A 17,107-nucleotide genomic window follows, 5' to 3' on the forward strand; every position below is an offset into this window, starting at 1 on the left:
TTTTTTTACCTTGAGAGGACTACAGCATGAGGCAAATTTGGGTTTTCAGTTACGGGTAGTCTGGAAAGACATTGGTCGGTCACAAAAACGGTTGAATCTGACTTTGGGAGTGGCCTCAATTTGCCCTCTAAAGAGCCCCTCAAACAATATTAGCACCTATTTCATAATTTGGGACTTAAAAATTATGTCTACAGGTGAAATTCCCACCAAAATAGTAGTGATTTTTGGCTTGTTTCAACACATTTTGGAACGCCCATTTTTAGCCTGTGGATGTCACCTACAGAAGATGGGAAGCAATTTTATATTGCATAGTATGTGTTCTGGTAATATCTTCATCCCAAATAATTTTATTGTTGTGCAGAATTGGAAGGAATTATTAAATATGTCTGCCAGATGCATTGTTCCAGGTTATAGCAATACAACTAAAGATGGGGTCAGCCTGCATACATTTCCATATGATGGGAACATGAGAAAGTATCGACCTCTCCAGTCAAAATGACTTGCGCAAAATGGGAAAGACCAAGCGTAAGGAGTGTAATTAGCAGTGATCTTTCATTATTTTGACTTTCAAGAAGAAAGGTTTTGGTCGGAGTTTGGATGGAAAAAATGTGAAAGACTCAAGAGTTAAATGAGATGCTGAAAATCAGGAGCAACATCGAGGGGAGAAAGACTAATTCAGGACCTGCGTCCTCTTCTAATGATGTTTTCCTCAAGATGTGTGAGGAAATGCTGAAAGAACATGAGGAAACACAGGCTGTGGTGTCTCTGGAAGAAGAGATGGAAGAGCATGGAAGTCCGGAAATGGAGATTCTGTTATACTTATTTTTTGCTCATAATGTTAACCATATCAGTAATCATACAAAACATACAATTAAGTTATCAGAACAATAGTTGTGTACGCCTTTTTCCACACTGTCTATGCGGGGAAATTATTATTTATCTACACATTATTCAAAAACTAATAAATTATGGGAAATGACTGCTGGATTATTGAAGGTGAAATTTCAGTCACCAAACCTCATCGTAGTTGTGGTTTTGGACAGGCTAACATTTTAAGTTCATGCAGGTGAAATTTCAAGGACCCTTTTTACACTTACAAAACTATTTGATCTTATTTATGTAATAGTATATATATTTTAATTGTAACCCTAATACTTCCTTGTAAAATATGGACACAAATATCCCCTTATTAAACTGTATCATGACACTATCTAATTAAATAAGTAATACAGTCATATACCAGAATGCTAATAGTTTCCATGCTGCTGTTGCCCTGAAAATGTTTTTTTTATTATTTTTTTTTTTTTAAATATAAAATACTGTCTGTTATTTTCATCTTTTTTACCTTTGTTTGTTTGATATTCATTGTAAAGTTCAGCTGTTTTTTCAGTGGGGCCCTGGCTCCACTGCAAGCATGAATAAATAAAGTCAAGTCAAGTCAAGTCAACCCCTTACAAAACAAGATGAATCTACATTAAGATTCCAAATGACTAAAAAAACAACATTGCAATAAATCCTCCCTTAAATGTTGTTTCACAGTACCTAAAAAGGTGAATTTAATTAGAAAATATTTGGCAAATTATGATACATGACGCATATAAATAAGCTAAATTACAATCATGTGTTTAGCAGGTGGGAGAGGCTTTCTAGGCACTTCAACAAGTAGGATCCTATGGGATCCTGCTTGTTCTCAGCATCTGTGGCGTACAGATAAAATAAATGGGGAAAAAAACACAATTAAATACACGCAATAAAATTCAGGGTCAAGTTTTAATGCAAGTGAACGCATACCTTTCATATCATTCTTGGACATACGGTGTGCTTCCTCGATCCGCAATCGAACAGATGGACACTTCAAGGAAGTCTTGGCCTTGGAGGGCCAAAAAAGAAAGGTTTTGTAAAGAGGATTATACAAAACAGAGATAAAAGACATTGGTCAATTGCATAATAAAGCTCTTTCAAGGATTTGTTTAGGCTTAAAGGGGAGAGAGGTGTGTGTGTGAATGTACCCGTTGGTTGTTATGGAGCAACGCCCAAAGTGCAGACGCACCCATGCAGCGCATCTCCATCTCTTTATTTTCCAGGCAGCAGTACAAGACTGTCAGAGCTTTGTCTGAAATAATTCGAAAAGGGCTAATTACATACATCAAGCAGACAGAAAATATATATAATACTGCACATTATATCTCCTTCAGCAATGCCTTAACAGGAACTTGGAGGCACAGATGACATGTGACCTTTAGTTGCACATCAAACAAATGGTGGCCATTTTGATTTTCTTAACATTTTGTCATTAAATACTCTTAAACAGAGCCAATATATATTTAGACTTTAAATTTCAAAACAAAAAAATGCATTAATAAAAATTAATTATCAATGCAGATATACCTAAAAACAAATTACACTAATTTGCACTAATTAATCAAAAAATTATTGAAGGGCTGGACATGCAGTTTTAAAAATCTTGTGGAACTACAAACAGCACATTACATTCAAAGAAACAACTATTCACTCCATCAAAAAGTTTACAAAATATTAATTGAAAGGGAAGGGGCTTTTAATTTGAGGGGTAAATTCAATTTCAAAATCAGGTATATACGCACAACACAAGGTGAACAGTTTGAATGAAGTGTAAGGAGAATGTCCAACCATAATTCAGAGTAAGAAGAGATACAAAAACATGATTTTCATTACATACAAGATTGAGGGTTTCTAACAATCTAAATATGTTTACATTATTATTGTTTTTATTGTTTGGGTATTTATTTACTTAATTGTTGGTGTACTTGTACTAGTATACATATGTAAGTCTGTGCCAAAAATGTGACACAAATATTAATAACATATGAAAAAATATCAGTAAATGAATCATTATACAAATAAGTTTATCAATAATAATAATAATAATAATAAGTAAATACGTTTCACTTCTTCCTTCCCCTTCCTCGATATGAAAAACCTAATATGTTTGCATTTGTATGTGTTTTCATGGTGAACTATTTGTTTCTGTATCTTTACTTTACATTGTTATTATCATTAAATATATATATATATATATCTTTTTCGAGGTAGCATGGCTCAAGTGGCAGAGTGGTTGTCTCCCAACCTGAAGGTTGCGGGTTTGATCCTCAGTCCCCCTGTGACCATGACAAAGTATCCTTGAGCAAGATACTGAACCCCCAATGTGTCATCAGTAGGTTAATGTGGTAAAAGTGTCAAAGCGCTTTGAGTACCCTAAAGGTAGAAAAGCGCTTTATACTGCAAGTAAAATTCCCTTACCATTTTAATATTATTTTGTTGTTGTTGTTGTTTTACGTGTTGTAAATAAGCTACTACTATTAAATGTATTTACAGCCATTAGCATCACTGTATCTTAAACCAAAAAGAAATGTTGGAATAAACTCCAAATTGACTCCTCGTACCACTGGCGATGATGTGAGGTTTGTTGGCGGGACAGAAGCAAAGGTTGTGCAGGGCCAGCAGAGCGTGGCGTCGATGAGGCGCCAGTTCGACCAGCACCTCCAGAGCTCCGGTGGTCCGGAGGATGCCCTGCTGGCCGTCCTCTGAAAACGACAGACTGACCAGCAGCCTGAGCCACAGACTCATTAGGCTGCCTGGGCCACCGCCTCCAACTGCTGCCTTGGCACCGCCAACTTTAGGCAGCGGTACTGACGTGAAGGCTTGGAGGAAGTTTTTCTGGAAAAGGAAATCAACTGATTACAAATCAAACTATTTTTCAGGACTAATTTTAGAGTTGGTTGCCTTCTGCAAGACGCCACGGCAGTCACGGGACATGACCAAGTTAGCCAGCAGGGAGAAGGAGAGCTTCTGGATGGGGTTGTGGTCAGCGGCGACTCCCGAGGCCAAGCTTATGACGTAGTGCATCAGGGAGCCACCAGAAGTCCCTTTCTGTCCTGGTGCGACACCTGGCCCGCTACCACACACAGAACTGCATGCTGGGACAGGGGAATAAAACAGAACCACTATGTTTAGCACCAAGTATGTTCTGATGATCAGCCACCGATCAGTATCAGCCGATTTTCATGAAATACGTAATTGCCATTGCTGATTGATGCCTTTTAATGCCGATCCCATAACTTAAGTCCCTATGGCTGACATTGAATTTATTTTTATATACAGTAGTATATTATTATTAAGTATTGTCACTGGAGGACAAGGCTAAACATGTTACACACCGAGCTGAAGCCAGGAGCAGACATGCTAATAGCTAAGCAAGCCGCTGAGCTAGCTTGAAACAACACCAAGAAGTACTAGTAAAGTTTAAGAAGTGTTGATGGCATCATGTTACAGCAGAAAGTAAGCAGTTATTAACAAGTAGATTAATAGAGTTAGAGAGAGGATGATATAACAACAACTGTTGGTGTGTCAGTATTGTCACAGTCAGTACACGACATGTAAGAGGACGGTTGATCGATCCATAAACAGTGTCGATACCAAGGGCAGTATCAGTATACAGGGTCTCTGCAGGTTTATACAAGTGAAATGTAGGATTTTTTAATACTTGTTTAAGACCATAATGGATATAATTTAATACCATTTAATATCCCTATGGACAAATAAGTACAAAGACATAAAGGAAAATTAGAGGGCCAGAATGAATTGTAAGTATATGAATTCATTCACTGCTCTTTTACATTAGAAAACAAAATGGTTAAACTAACTAAATACACCAGAATACTCTCTTTTGTAAATTCATTGAAAAAACTATTAGCAAACATCATAACAGCCATTGTTCAGATTTGCCATAGAAATGTTTTTTTTTTGCAAAAGGTGCAGTGTGCATCATATCAAGTGTTTTCAAGTAACAACAACCAGAATGTCAGCCATGGTAGAGGAAAGCACAACAATGTATTGTCTGTGAAAGGGACTGTTTGCATCTCTGCTAAAGCTATTAAAGGCCTCACCTTTTCTCCTCCAAACATATTGCTGGGTATTGTGGCCAAACAGCTCAATTTTTCTTTCATCTGACATCATATGGACAAAGAAAAAACCTTCTGGAGGAAAGTTCTGTGGTCAGATGAAACAAACATTGAGCTGGTGGTGGTGGCAGTATTATGCTCTGGGCCTGTTTTGCTGCCAATGGAACTGGTGCTTTACAGAGAGTAAATGGGACAATGAAAAAGGACGATTACCTCCAAATTCTTCAGGACAACCTAAAATCATCAGCCTGGAGGTTGGGTCTTAGGAGCAGTTGGGTGTTCCAACAGGACAATGACCCCAAACACATCAAAAGTGGTAAAGGAATGGCTAAATCAGGATAGAATTAAGGTTTTAGAATGGCCTTCCCAAAGTCCTGACTTAAACGTGTGGACAATGCTGAAGAAACAAGTCCATGTCAGAAAACCAACACATTTAGCTGAACTGCACCAATTTTGTCAAGAGGAGTGGTCAAAAATTCAACCAGAAGCTTGCCAGAAGCTTGTGGATGGCTACCAAAAGCGCCTTATTGCAGGGAAACTTGCCAAGGGACATGTAACCAAATATTAATGTTGCTGTATGTATACTTTTGACCCAGCAGATTTGGTCACATTTTCAGTAGACCCATAATAAATTCATAAAAGAACCAAACTTCATGAATGTTTTTTATGACCAACAAGTATGTGCTCCAATCACTCTATCACAAAACAATAAGAGTTGTAGAAATTATTGGAAACTCAAGACAGCCATGACATTATGTTCTTTACAAGTGTATGTCAACTTTTGACCACGACTGTATATGTATGTCATAGGTAATGCGTATTTCTTAACCCATTTTTGGAGAGCACCTCAATTTTGTTTATTATGTTGTACAATGAAAATTGAGCTTATATCTATTGCCATAACAGGGCAGACTAAGGCTGCCTGGATGATGGTTACCTCTAAATCAGACTGAATCAACAGCACCTCTGCTGGCTGCAGCCAAGTCGTGCACTCCACTTTAGAGAAGCACTCTTTTCTTCCTTATTTCAGGCACCAGAAGTCTTTTACAGTTTACCTTAACGCTAGCCAAAAGCACCAGAAGTCCAGAATAAAAACGATGTCGTCAGGGTGCACGGGTGTCTGCTCGCCACACCAAAACACCTCTGCATGACTGCACGCCGTCTAAACGTGTCATAAATAAAGAGCAGGTGGGAAAGTACTGCACTGAAACCAAATATTTACTTCACTTTTATGGGAGTGATAGTTAAAACATTTACATGTCAATACATTAGTTTACAATTAAGTCCACTTGGAAAAGTAGCACAAAAACACATTCTGTCATTCTTGGGAGCAGATCCACGACTCAAGTTCATTTTTGTGCAGAGAACATGTGTATGCTAATGTTAGCCTGGGGCTCTCTCAGTACCTGTCAAGGAAGATCTGCTCTACTATAGATCTGCTTCCCACTCTCAGATTCATTATTTGCACCCATGCAACATAGATGATGTTTTTTCCGGCACTGAATGGATGGATGGATGGTACATAGATTCTAATCTTTTCCATTTCTGTGTTCCTTTGCATTTAAAAAAAAAAAACTTGTCAAAGTATGCACAGTTTAGAACAATGTGACTCAAACTAAGCCTTGGATGAAAGACTTGAGATAAAACATTCCCTTTTGTCTCTAGAGACAAAATGGTAGCCGCAGGGCGGATGGCGTAACATTAAGCCAAACTGCCACTGCCGCAACACAACCCGCTGTTCAGTTAACCTTTAGGGAAATAGTAGCGTCTGACTTCACTCCTTTCTGCTGCCTCAGAGCTCCATCCTTACAGGGGGGTCTACTGCGCCGGCCCCCGCTGAGGAAGCAGTGCCAATCAAATAGGAACAGAGACAAAAAACACAGCCAGAAAAAGGGTTTGCAAATAAAACTTCCTTCCCCTCGCAGACAAAAGTGATTTCCATCTCGCAAGTGCAGCCCTCGTGAACACATCAAAGGCACCGTGAGCTATTTATCAAAGTAACATTTCCCAGTTTCCTCCCCATGAATCGTGCCTTTTCTTCTCCTCAAAAAAACATTTTTCTTACAAGCCTGTCGGCGTTCTGACTTCCAATTAAACTAGGATACTAATTACTGAAGCAGCGAGTCTCCCCCCCAAAAAATCTACTAGTGTGAAACCCGCTGTTGCACATGCAGCTGAGACAGCCTTGTCGCTCATCACACTGTCGCCATTGTGGGCCATTGTGGACTTACACAGTAATGCACAATGCCCAGTGGTCACTGCTGGACAATGGGCACATTAGACAAGCATGGCTGGGCACAGAAGACATTCACAACAGAACTGAGACACATATAGAAACCTGCAGGGAAGTCGGCCGTGTAGACACAGAGGAGCTCCAGCGCCACCTCCATGATGGCATCATCCAATACGAGCCAGGGCCAAAGGCTGTGAAGCACCGGCGTCAGGCGTGTATCTCTGGCCACCTCCTACACCAACACACAAAGGGTTAATACATTTATACACTGAACATTTCATCAAAATAGCTTCATTAAATCTGGCATTTATTCTCCTGTGCCTATCACTGTGTGCCACTCTAAGCGAGAAGCGTAAGTCTCGGATAATATCGTTAAACACAAGCAGTGTACCGCCTGTAATAGTAGTAGGAGTACCATGTAGCTACAATACAACAAGCTGTTTATGTACAGGCTATGTAACAGCATTTAATTATGTTGGATAAAAGAGCAATAATGCTCTTTTATCCAACATAATTAAATGCTGTTACCACGTAAATAGTTATAAGACTATTTACGTGGATTCTCACATTACCGGAATTTCAGTTGTCGATACTGATACCTATGAATTTCCTTAAAATGTATTGGCGATAAAAATGTAAAAAACTGAACTCATGTAAAAATTCACCACTTTATTGAAACCTGTTTCAAACTGTCAAATATTTAAGATCACTGTGCTTCAACATATTTTTGTACAGAACTTAAATTACAGTATCAGCTGCCAAGACGTAACTATATTTTCAAAAAAGACGAGCAGTGACCCTTAGCCTCTCACTATATTCAAACAGTACAGTGGAACCTCGATTTACGAACCCTCTGTTTGCGAACTTTTCCATTTACAAACTTTTTGATCGAGCCAAATATGCCTGTGTGTGTGAACCATGTCTCGGTGTACAAACGTATTATTCATGTATTCATTTTGCATCCCGCTGGCAGCCATTTTGTGCTAGCTTGTATTGAAGAGATTGATTCTTCTTCCCCTCTGTCTGCTTCTTTCTCTCCACTCGTCAGCTGCTCATTTGCCGCTCATGTAAAGTGGATTTTACTTTTTAAAATTGTTATTATTGTAGCAATATGGTTGTGATTTTTGTGGTGTCTGTTTGTGAGGGCACCCAAGGGACTTCTGTGTGTGCGTGTGTTAGCAGTGCAGCGCATACAGGATAGTTTAGCTTGCCGTTGTTGTTGATTGTTAATAAATAGCCCCCCTTTTTATGTTTATTTGATATGCATTGCTGTATAGCACTTTATATTGTGTTCAAAGAGTACAGTGCCCCCAAAAATAAGCTGTGTTAAACAATGGCCCTCAGGCCACACTTTGCCTTCCTGGTGAAATAAGTAAACCATCCATCCATCCATTTTCTACCGCTTATTCCCTTCGGGGTCGCAGGGGGCGCTGGAGCCTATCTCAGCTACAATTGGGCGGAAAGTACACCCTGGACAAGTCGCCACCTCAGTGGTGTTCAAAATGTTGCCGAATGATGTAGGAGTGTCCCTCTGTTATCTTAGTAGGGGTGTATTGATACAACTTTTTCACTTCTGATACAATACCGATATTGGAGCATTGAGTGTTGGCAATACCGATATTAACCTAATACGGATATCAGCACAAAACATAGTACATACTTTGTTTGTAGTGTGGAAAGTTAGAGGGTTTGATCAAGTGAAATTAAGTCATACTTGCCAACCCTGAGACCTCCGATACCGGGAGGTGGGGGGTGGGGGCCAAGGGGCGTGGTCTGGGGTGGGGTGGGGGCGTGGTTAAGAGGGGAATATATTTAAGCTAGAACTCACCAACTCAAGTATTTCATATATATATATATATATATGTATATGTATGAAATACTTGACTTTCAGTGAATTCTAGCTATATATATATATATATATATATATTTATTTATTTTATTATACATATAAATAAAATAAATACTTGAATTTCAGTGTTCTGGAGGCTATCCAGTAGATGGCAGTATTGTCCTGTTTAAGAGTGTCACAACATTGCTGTTTACGGCAGACAAACTGCTTTACGGTAGACTAAACGTGACTGCTGTTGTTGTGTGTTGTTACCGCGCTGGGAGGACGTTAATGAAACTGCCTAACAATAAACCCACATAAGAAACCAAGAACTCGCCCTCGATCATTCTACAGTTATGACGTCATTGGGCAGGCAAGCTGTTTATATTGTGGGAAAGCGGACGTGAGAACAGGCTGTACCCACTCAGGTCCGCATTGAGCTGGAGGGGACGTGGCCTCCAGCTCCGGCTGAATACCGGGAGTTTGTCGGGAGAAAATTTCTGCCGGGAGGTTATCGGGAGAGGCGCTGAATACCGGGAGTCTCCCGCTAAAAACGGGAGGGTTGGCAAGTATGAATTAAGTCACATAGAGAACAATGGTAGCTATGAAAAACAATAACCTTAAGGAATAAAAGTACATATACATAACTATTTTGTAGTGCGGCATGTTAGAAAAGGTTTGGTCAAGTGACATTACTCAGAGAACAATGGTACGTATGAAAACACTAAACTTATGACAAATTTATGGTTTTGAAATTAAGTGTTAATTTGTGTTTTGACGACACCAATGTGGTTACAATAATTCATTACATTAAGGGCATGACAAAGGAAGTCGAATGATGCACACACATTTGTTACTGGGTACTTTCTAATACGTTTCTGCCTTGAAGACTTTGTATCTGTAAGTAATATGCAAATATATTTAATACTTATTTATAGAGATGTCCGATAATATTGACAGGCCGATATTATCAGCCGGTAAATGCTTTAAAATGTAATATGGAAAATTATCGGTATCTGTTTTTTTTTAGTGTTTTTTTTTGTTGTTTTTTATTAAATTAACATAAAAAACACAAGATACACTTACAATTAGTGCACCAACCCAAAAAACCTCCCTCCCTATTTACACTCATTCACACAAAAGGGTTGTTTCTTTCTGTTATTAATATTCTGGTTCCTACATTATACATCAATATGTATCAATACAGTCTGCAAGGGCTACAGTCCGTAAGCACACATGATTGTGCGTGCTGCTGGTCCACTAATAGTACTAACCTTTAACAGTTAATTTTACTCATTGTCATTAATTACTAGTTTTTATGTAACTTTTTATATTGTTTTACTTTCTTTTTTATTCAAGAAAATGTTTTTAATTTATTTATCTTGTTTTATTTTTTTATTTTTTTTAAAAAGGACCTTATCTTCACCATATCTGGTTGTCCAAATTAGGCATAATAATGTGTTAATTCCACGACTGTATATATCGGTATCGGTTGATATCGGTATCGGTAATTAAGAGTTGGACAATATCGGAATATCGGATATCGGCAAAAAAGCCATTATCGGACATCCCTACTTATTTATATTGCCAAATGTCTTGTTTAGACTGCAGTACTGTTCAATCAAAGACACTTTTTTCATACGTCTAGCTTGTGTGTTTAGCTGTGGTCGTCAGTGGCTGCTATCTCCTAGTAGCCTTTAGCCTCCAATTGTCAGGCTTGTCACTGACAGTTTGGTTATGTTTTGATTTTTCCTCTGTGTTTTATTTCCTATTTTTGTTCAGTTTCCTGCTTGTCTCCCTGAGCGCTGTTTCCCCTCAGCTGCGGCTGATTGGCAACTGGCCACACCTGGTGTCAATCAGCCGGCTGCTATATATACTTGCCTCACCCTCCAGTCAGTGCTGGAGTATTGTAAGCTGTTTGCTGTATGCTGTGGACTGCGTGCTGTCTCCAGTTCTCCCTGGTTCCTCTTCTCTTGTTAGCTGTTCTTGTATGCTGTGAGCTATTCCCTGGTTCCTGATTCCTGTTCCTGTTTTCTGTCTCCTGGTTCCTGGTTTGTGTTTTACCTGCATTTTTTGGACATTAAAACCATGTTTTTCTGCACCAAGCCTGTCATCTCTGCATCTTGGGGTTTGTCACCACCACTTCCTGACAGAATACTCCAGCCAAATACGAACCCCGCGGGGATTTCTATGGCAGAGAGGCTTGACAGGATGCTGGCGCTGATGGCCGAATGGAGGAGAAGCCTCCTTTCAAGCTCCCTCCCACCCATCCTTGTCGTCTGTGGGCCTCTTTGGGGACTCTTTGGGTCAGACGAGCCGCCTGCTCCTCTGACTCCGCCCACGCCGGCAGACGAGCCACCTGCTCCTCTGACTCTGCCCAAGCCGGCAGACGAGCCGCCTGCTCCTCTGACTCCGCCCACGCCGACGACATCGTCTTCCTCGTCGCTGGCTCCGCCCACGCCGATGACATCGTCTTCCTCGTCGCGGGCTCCGCCCACGGCATCTACATCGTCTTCCTCGTCTCCGGCTCCGGCCACGGCGTCGACATCGTCTTCCTCGTCTCCAGCGGGCCGTCCCACAGCTTCGCCAGAGTCTCCAGCATCGTCGCCTCAGTCTCCAGCATCGTCGCCTCCGCGACCTCCAGCTAGCCTGACGCACGGTCGGCCATCGGGCGCCGCCTTGTGGCCCTCTCGTCGGCCATTACATGGGCGACCGCCTCGCCAATTTCGGCGGCATTCAACTCGCGGTTGCCACCTGACTCTTCCCCGCTGGTTAAAGTTAAAGTTAAAGTACCAATGATTGTCACACACACACTAGGTGTGGTGAAATTTGTCCTCTGCATTTGACCCATCCCCTTGGGGAGCAGTGTTGGCCTGGCGGCCCACCGCCTTGTCCGCCCTCCCGTGACTTTGGACTTTTTGGGGTTTTTTGTTTATCGAGAACTTCTGGTATCCGTTATCGGAAGGGGGGCTACTGTCAGGCTTGTCACTGACAGTTTGGTTATGTTTTGTTTTTTTCTCTGTGTGTTTTTATTTCCTGTCAGCGCTCTTATTTTTGTTCAGTTTCCTGCTTGTCTCCCTGAGTGCTGTTTCCCCTCAGCTGTGGCTGATTGGCATCTGGCCACACCTGGTGTCAATCAGCCGGCTGCTATTTATACTTGCCTCGCCCTCCCGTCAGTGCTGGAGAATTGTAAGCTGTTTGCTGTATGCTGTGGACTGCTTGCTGTCTCCAGTTCTCCCTGGTTCCTCTTCTCTTGTTAGTTGTTTCTTGTATGCTGTGAGCTATTCCCTGGTTCCTGATTCCTGTTCCTGTCTCCTGGTTTCTGGTTTGTGTTTCACCTGCATTTTTTGGACATTAAAACCATGTTTTCCTGCACCAAGCCTGTCATCTCTGCATCTTGGGGTTTGTCACCACCACTTCCTGACACCAATGTTAATAACTTAAGTCAATTACAAGAAATGACCAGCCTTGTGTGCTTATTGGAGGACATTTAGCTATTAACTGACCTCCAAAGACATGCACCTGGGGATAGGTTGATTGGCAAGACTAAATTGGCCCTGTGAATGTGAGTGTTAATGATGCCTATCTGTGTTGGCCCTGTGATAAGGTGGCGACTTGTCCAGGGTGTACTCCGCCTCCCGCCCGAAAGCAGCTGAGATAGGCTCCATTCCCTGCCCCCGCGACCCCGAACGGGACAAGCGGTAGAAAATTGATGGATGGATGGACTGTCCATGTTGTAAATAAATGATAAATGGGTTATACTTCGGAGCTTCTATCAGAAGTTTTAGATGCAAGCCGATATCATTGAATACTTGTGTTTTTGCTGTTATCGGACCAATACCCGATATCAATATCAGATCGAGACTACCCTATTTCTTAGCACTTATTGAAGTGATAAAAGGTTGGGTTACTTGCTTCTGGAGGTTTTTTTGCATGCTGTGGTACACACTCTCTGGGCTTGTAGTGGCGGATCTTGGTTTTCACTTGCATGGCGAATACTTAAGTAACCGCTTGTGTTTGATTTTTTTCACTTTTAATGTGTACCACTACTCGCTAAATATAACAACAAAGTTGCTGAAGTGAAGTGAAGTGAATTATATTTATATAGCGCTTTTCTCAAGTGACTCAAAGCGCTTTACATTGTGAAACCCATATCTAAGTTACATTTTTTTTAAACCAGTGTGGGTGGCACTGGGAGCAGGTGGGTAAAGTGTCTTGCCCAAGGACACAACGGCAGTGACTAGGATGGTGGAAGTAAATAGATGGGAAACATTGGTGTTCTTCTTCGGCACTGACTTGCTGCTCATGAGCCAAGTATTGACGCGGCTTGCCAAGGAAAGTGTTGCATAGTATACGGTACTGACAAAAGCAGGTATCCATTTATTATGTGCGTGTTGGTATCGATACTTTTGACAGCGCTACTATGGACAAAAGTGCTTGGACAACTCCAGTGCATAAAGCAAGGTCCATAAAGGCATGCTTGGATGAGCTTGGTGAGGAAGAAGATGACAAAGCCATGAAACACTATCAAGCATCCCAAAGGGTCTTCCCAGAAAAGTGAAAGATATTTTAAACTGTAAACGCCATATTTTAGGCCATTTTTGCCAAGGTCCAAATATTTGTGTCTCCACAGATCGCAGCTCTCTCAAAAGGAGGACATCTAAGGCTATAGAAACACAATTTACTAAACGGTCACTTGGAAGAGTAAAGCCAGCTAATACAAATACTTCATAAAGAATGCTATTAACTTAGTTGTAGGGTGGTTTAGCCTCATTTACAAGCACTCCAGCGTATCGGTACTCAGGGGACTCATTTGACACCAATTAGCAGCTGGGAATTAAAAGGCAAGAGGCTCACTTTGCATTCGCGATTGTGGTACAAAGCACTTCGCAGGATCTCCACCATCAGCTTCAGCTCCTGTAAAGGGCCTTCTTCCTGATGATGTGGGAAAAACAACACAAAGTTAAATGAAGCTCTCGCACGGACACATAATATTTGCTCATTAAATGGAAGTCAGGCTTGAAGCAAGTCATAAAGAAAAGCTGACAATTAATTATCATATCCTCCAAAATAAAAGACGGTACCTTTATCATAAAAAGGGCTGTCTTATATTTGAGGCCTGGAGATGTATATGAATGCAAACCAACAGGTGGCATCAAATGACATCTCCACTAATAAGTTAGAGCTTTTCTTCCCGTCACTCACACACAGCCCGCTCGGAAAAAAGACTCAAAACGTTAGCAGGCAAGTTAACAAACAAGTTATGGTGCTAATTTAACGGTTAATTAGTGATCAATGAGGGAGACTCATCAAACAACTGCTAAGCAGTTTTTAAACATGAAATCATTATTATAAATTACCAGTACTATACTAAAAAAGAATAATCATTTTGTCTTGATTAAAAATGGTCTTCAAAAAGTGGGTTTGTCTTTAATATTCATCACAATACGAACATATAATGACAAAAAAGCGCATTATTCTTGTTATTGGTATTATGAATCTATTCAAAAATCATTAAAAGCGTAAAATGTTCTAATATGATTAATCCAGTGCATTAATTAATTTAATTAAGTCAAACCTGGGGTGTTGAACTAAATATTTTATTAGTTCAAAACACTTGCAACAAATGCACAACCTCAGTAGGAATAGCTTTCCATAAATATAGTCAATGCATCCAATAAAAATGGAGCTCAAAATTCAGAATTAATCTAACCTTTTTGCGGTGGGAAGGCTTGCCAGGTCGGACTGACTCTAGGTGCAGCTGATTGTGAATCTGCTTCATTTGCTCCATGCAACTGTCAATTAGACCTGCTGGAGCGCACACACGCACAAAAAGCCACATTGTACAAAACCCAAAACCAGTTAAGTTGGCACGTTGTGTAAATCGTGAATAAAAACAAAATACAAGGATTTGCAAATCTGTTTCAACTCATATTCAATTGAATATACTGTAAAGACAGGATACTTAACGTTCGAACTACATCCATCCATTTTCTACCGCTTGTCCCTTTTGGGGTCGCGGGGGGTGCTGGAGCCTATCTCAGCTGCATTCGGGCGGAAGGCGGGGTACACCCTGGACAAGTCACCACCTCATCACAGGGCCAACACAGATAGACAGACAACATTCACACACTTGGCCAATTTAGTGTTGCCAATCAAACTATCCCCAGGTGCATGTTTTTGGACGTGGGAGGAAGCCGGAGTACCCGGAGGGAACCCACGCAGTCACGGGGAGAACACGCAAACTCAGGACTATTCAGGACCTTCGTATTGTGAGGCACATGCACTAACCCCTGTCCCACCGTGCTGCCCTACGTTCGAATTGGAAAACTTAATTTTTTGCAAATATTAGCTCATTTGGAATTTGATGCCTGCAACATGTTTCGAAAAAGCTGGCACAAGTGGCAAAAAAAGACATAGAAAATTTGAAGAATGCTAATCAAACACTTATTTGGAACAACCCACAGGTCAGGGGTGGGCAATTAATTTTTACCGGGGGCCGCATGAGCAACCCGAGCACTGCTGGAGGGCCACATCGACAATATTTCAATTACATTTTGCTCAATATTATTTTTGATATACCGTAAGATAAATAATAATAATAATAATTAATAATAATAATAATACTTTCATTTAACCTAACTTAACTTTATACAAAAGCAGATTGCCTTTGATGGTTTTATTTTAAACACTGTCTTACACTACACTTCCTGATGTATAATACAATGCAAAAATTTCAATTTCTGCACAGGGTTAATTTAAAGTTTATCCTGCATCTTCTTTAAAAGTCCAACATTTTTCCCCGTCAGATTTGGACAACCATCTGTTGTCACACCTGCCATCTCGTCCCATTTCAGTCCTAAAATGTCCAAACACGCATTTACCTATGTGAACAAGTGGTTGTCCCTTTTAATTGACTGCATGGCTGCCAGCTACTCCGTGATTTGAAGGTCAGCAGTTATCCCCACGTAAGAAGATGAGCAGATGGGCGGTATCACGTACATTGCAGCTCTCATCCAAAGCCAGCGAAAAACAGTCAAAGTCGGCCGTTCTGTTCTTCAGCTGAAGCTCCAAGTTTCGGGGCATATCAGCGCAACAGAGTCCAATAAGCACTCCTTAATAAACTCGCGGTCAGAAAACGCCTTACTTTTTCTGGCGATTTTGTGAGAAATGACGAAACTTGTCCTGACGACTGCATTCTGGGAGTGTGAAATTTGGCAAAAAGTCCTTGTTGGGTTTGCATTTTTACCATCAAGGCATCAGCCTCCCTTGCGCGCTCTTCATCAGACAGATTCCGGTATATATTCCTCGTGCTTCGTCATGTAGTGGAGATTCAAATTATATTCTTTAAACACAGCAAGCTGTGTACCACAAATTAAGCACACGGCTTTACCTTTAATTTCTGTAAAGAAATACTTGGCAGTCCATGTCTTGTTGAAAACACGCCATTCTTCATCAACTTTTCTCTTTTTAGCGTCTCGGGGGTAACCGTGTGTGGGGAGGCGGAGACGTGGACCGACGGCGCCCGCTCCAAGATGGAGGCGAGGAGGCGTGGACGAGGAAGCGGCAAGCCGGGGCGCGCTGAGAGCGACGCCGCAATCAGCATAAGGTGCGTGGAGCGCACAGCTGTGGACAGTGCAATCACCCTCTTGGACCGTATAAGAGGGCGAGAGATGTGAACATCAAGAGAGAGACACGGAGAAAGACGGCGGATGGGAGGAAACCATCCTCTGCTACCACGCGAACGACGGCGACGTGCTGCTGAAAAGCAGACGGCGGACAGAAGGAAACCATTCGTGTGCTCACATAAGAAAAGGCAGCTGCTGAAAAGCACGCAAAAGACTCGGTTATTGAAATAATAAAGAAGTCTAAACCGTCGCACGACAATGTCTTCCCTGGATGATCCTGAGAACCCGCACGGCAGTTAGGACTGTCACACCGGGCATCACTTGTGGCTGTACACCTTCACTCACAGGTTACACACGGACATACGCCCATAAATAACACTTTTCAAAATAAAAACAGCACAGTTGTATTGCGCGCACGACATAGATGTTTTTTAAACTTTATTTTGTCATTTGTGATTGCCGCTGTTCACATTCACTC

The 17,107-nt window shown here is 41.2% G+C and overlaps 1 protein-coding gene across 1 annotated transcript in view; it reads right to left on the minus strand.

The window, feature by feature from the left end:
* The window catches only part of rttn (rotatin), a 127,606-nt gene that overhangs the window by 836 nt on the left and 109,663 nt on the right, over positions 1-17,107 (minus strand). The window contains exons 42-48 of the mRNA XM_062021083.1: positions 14,715-14,812; positions 13,859-13,936; positions 7,279-7,405; positions 3,763-3,956; positions 3,423-3,696; positions 2,010-2,113; positions 1,792-1,870 (exon numbers count right to left, since the gene is read on the minus strand). Of these exons, the coding sequence (XP_061877067.1) occupies positions 1,792-1,870; positions 2,010-2,113; positions 3,423-3,696; positions 3,763-3,956; positions 7,279-7,405; positions 13,859-13,936; positions 14,715-14,812 (954 nt within the window). The remainder of the gene's footprint in view (positions 1-1,791; positions 1,871-2,009; positions 2,114-3,422; positions 3,697-3,762; positions 3,957-7,278; positions 7,406-13,858; positions 13,937-14,714; positions 14,813-17,107) is intronic.

This window comes from Entelurus aequoreus, linkage group LG15 (assembly GCF_033978785.1).
Source record: "Entelurus aequoreus isolate RoL-2023_Sb linkage group LG15, RoL_Eaeq_v1.1, whole genome shotgun sequence".
NCBI classification, from domain to species: Eukaryota; Metazoa; Chordata; class Actinopteri; order Syngnathiformes; family Syngnathidae; genus Entelurus; species Entelurus aequoreus.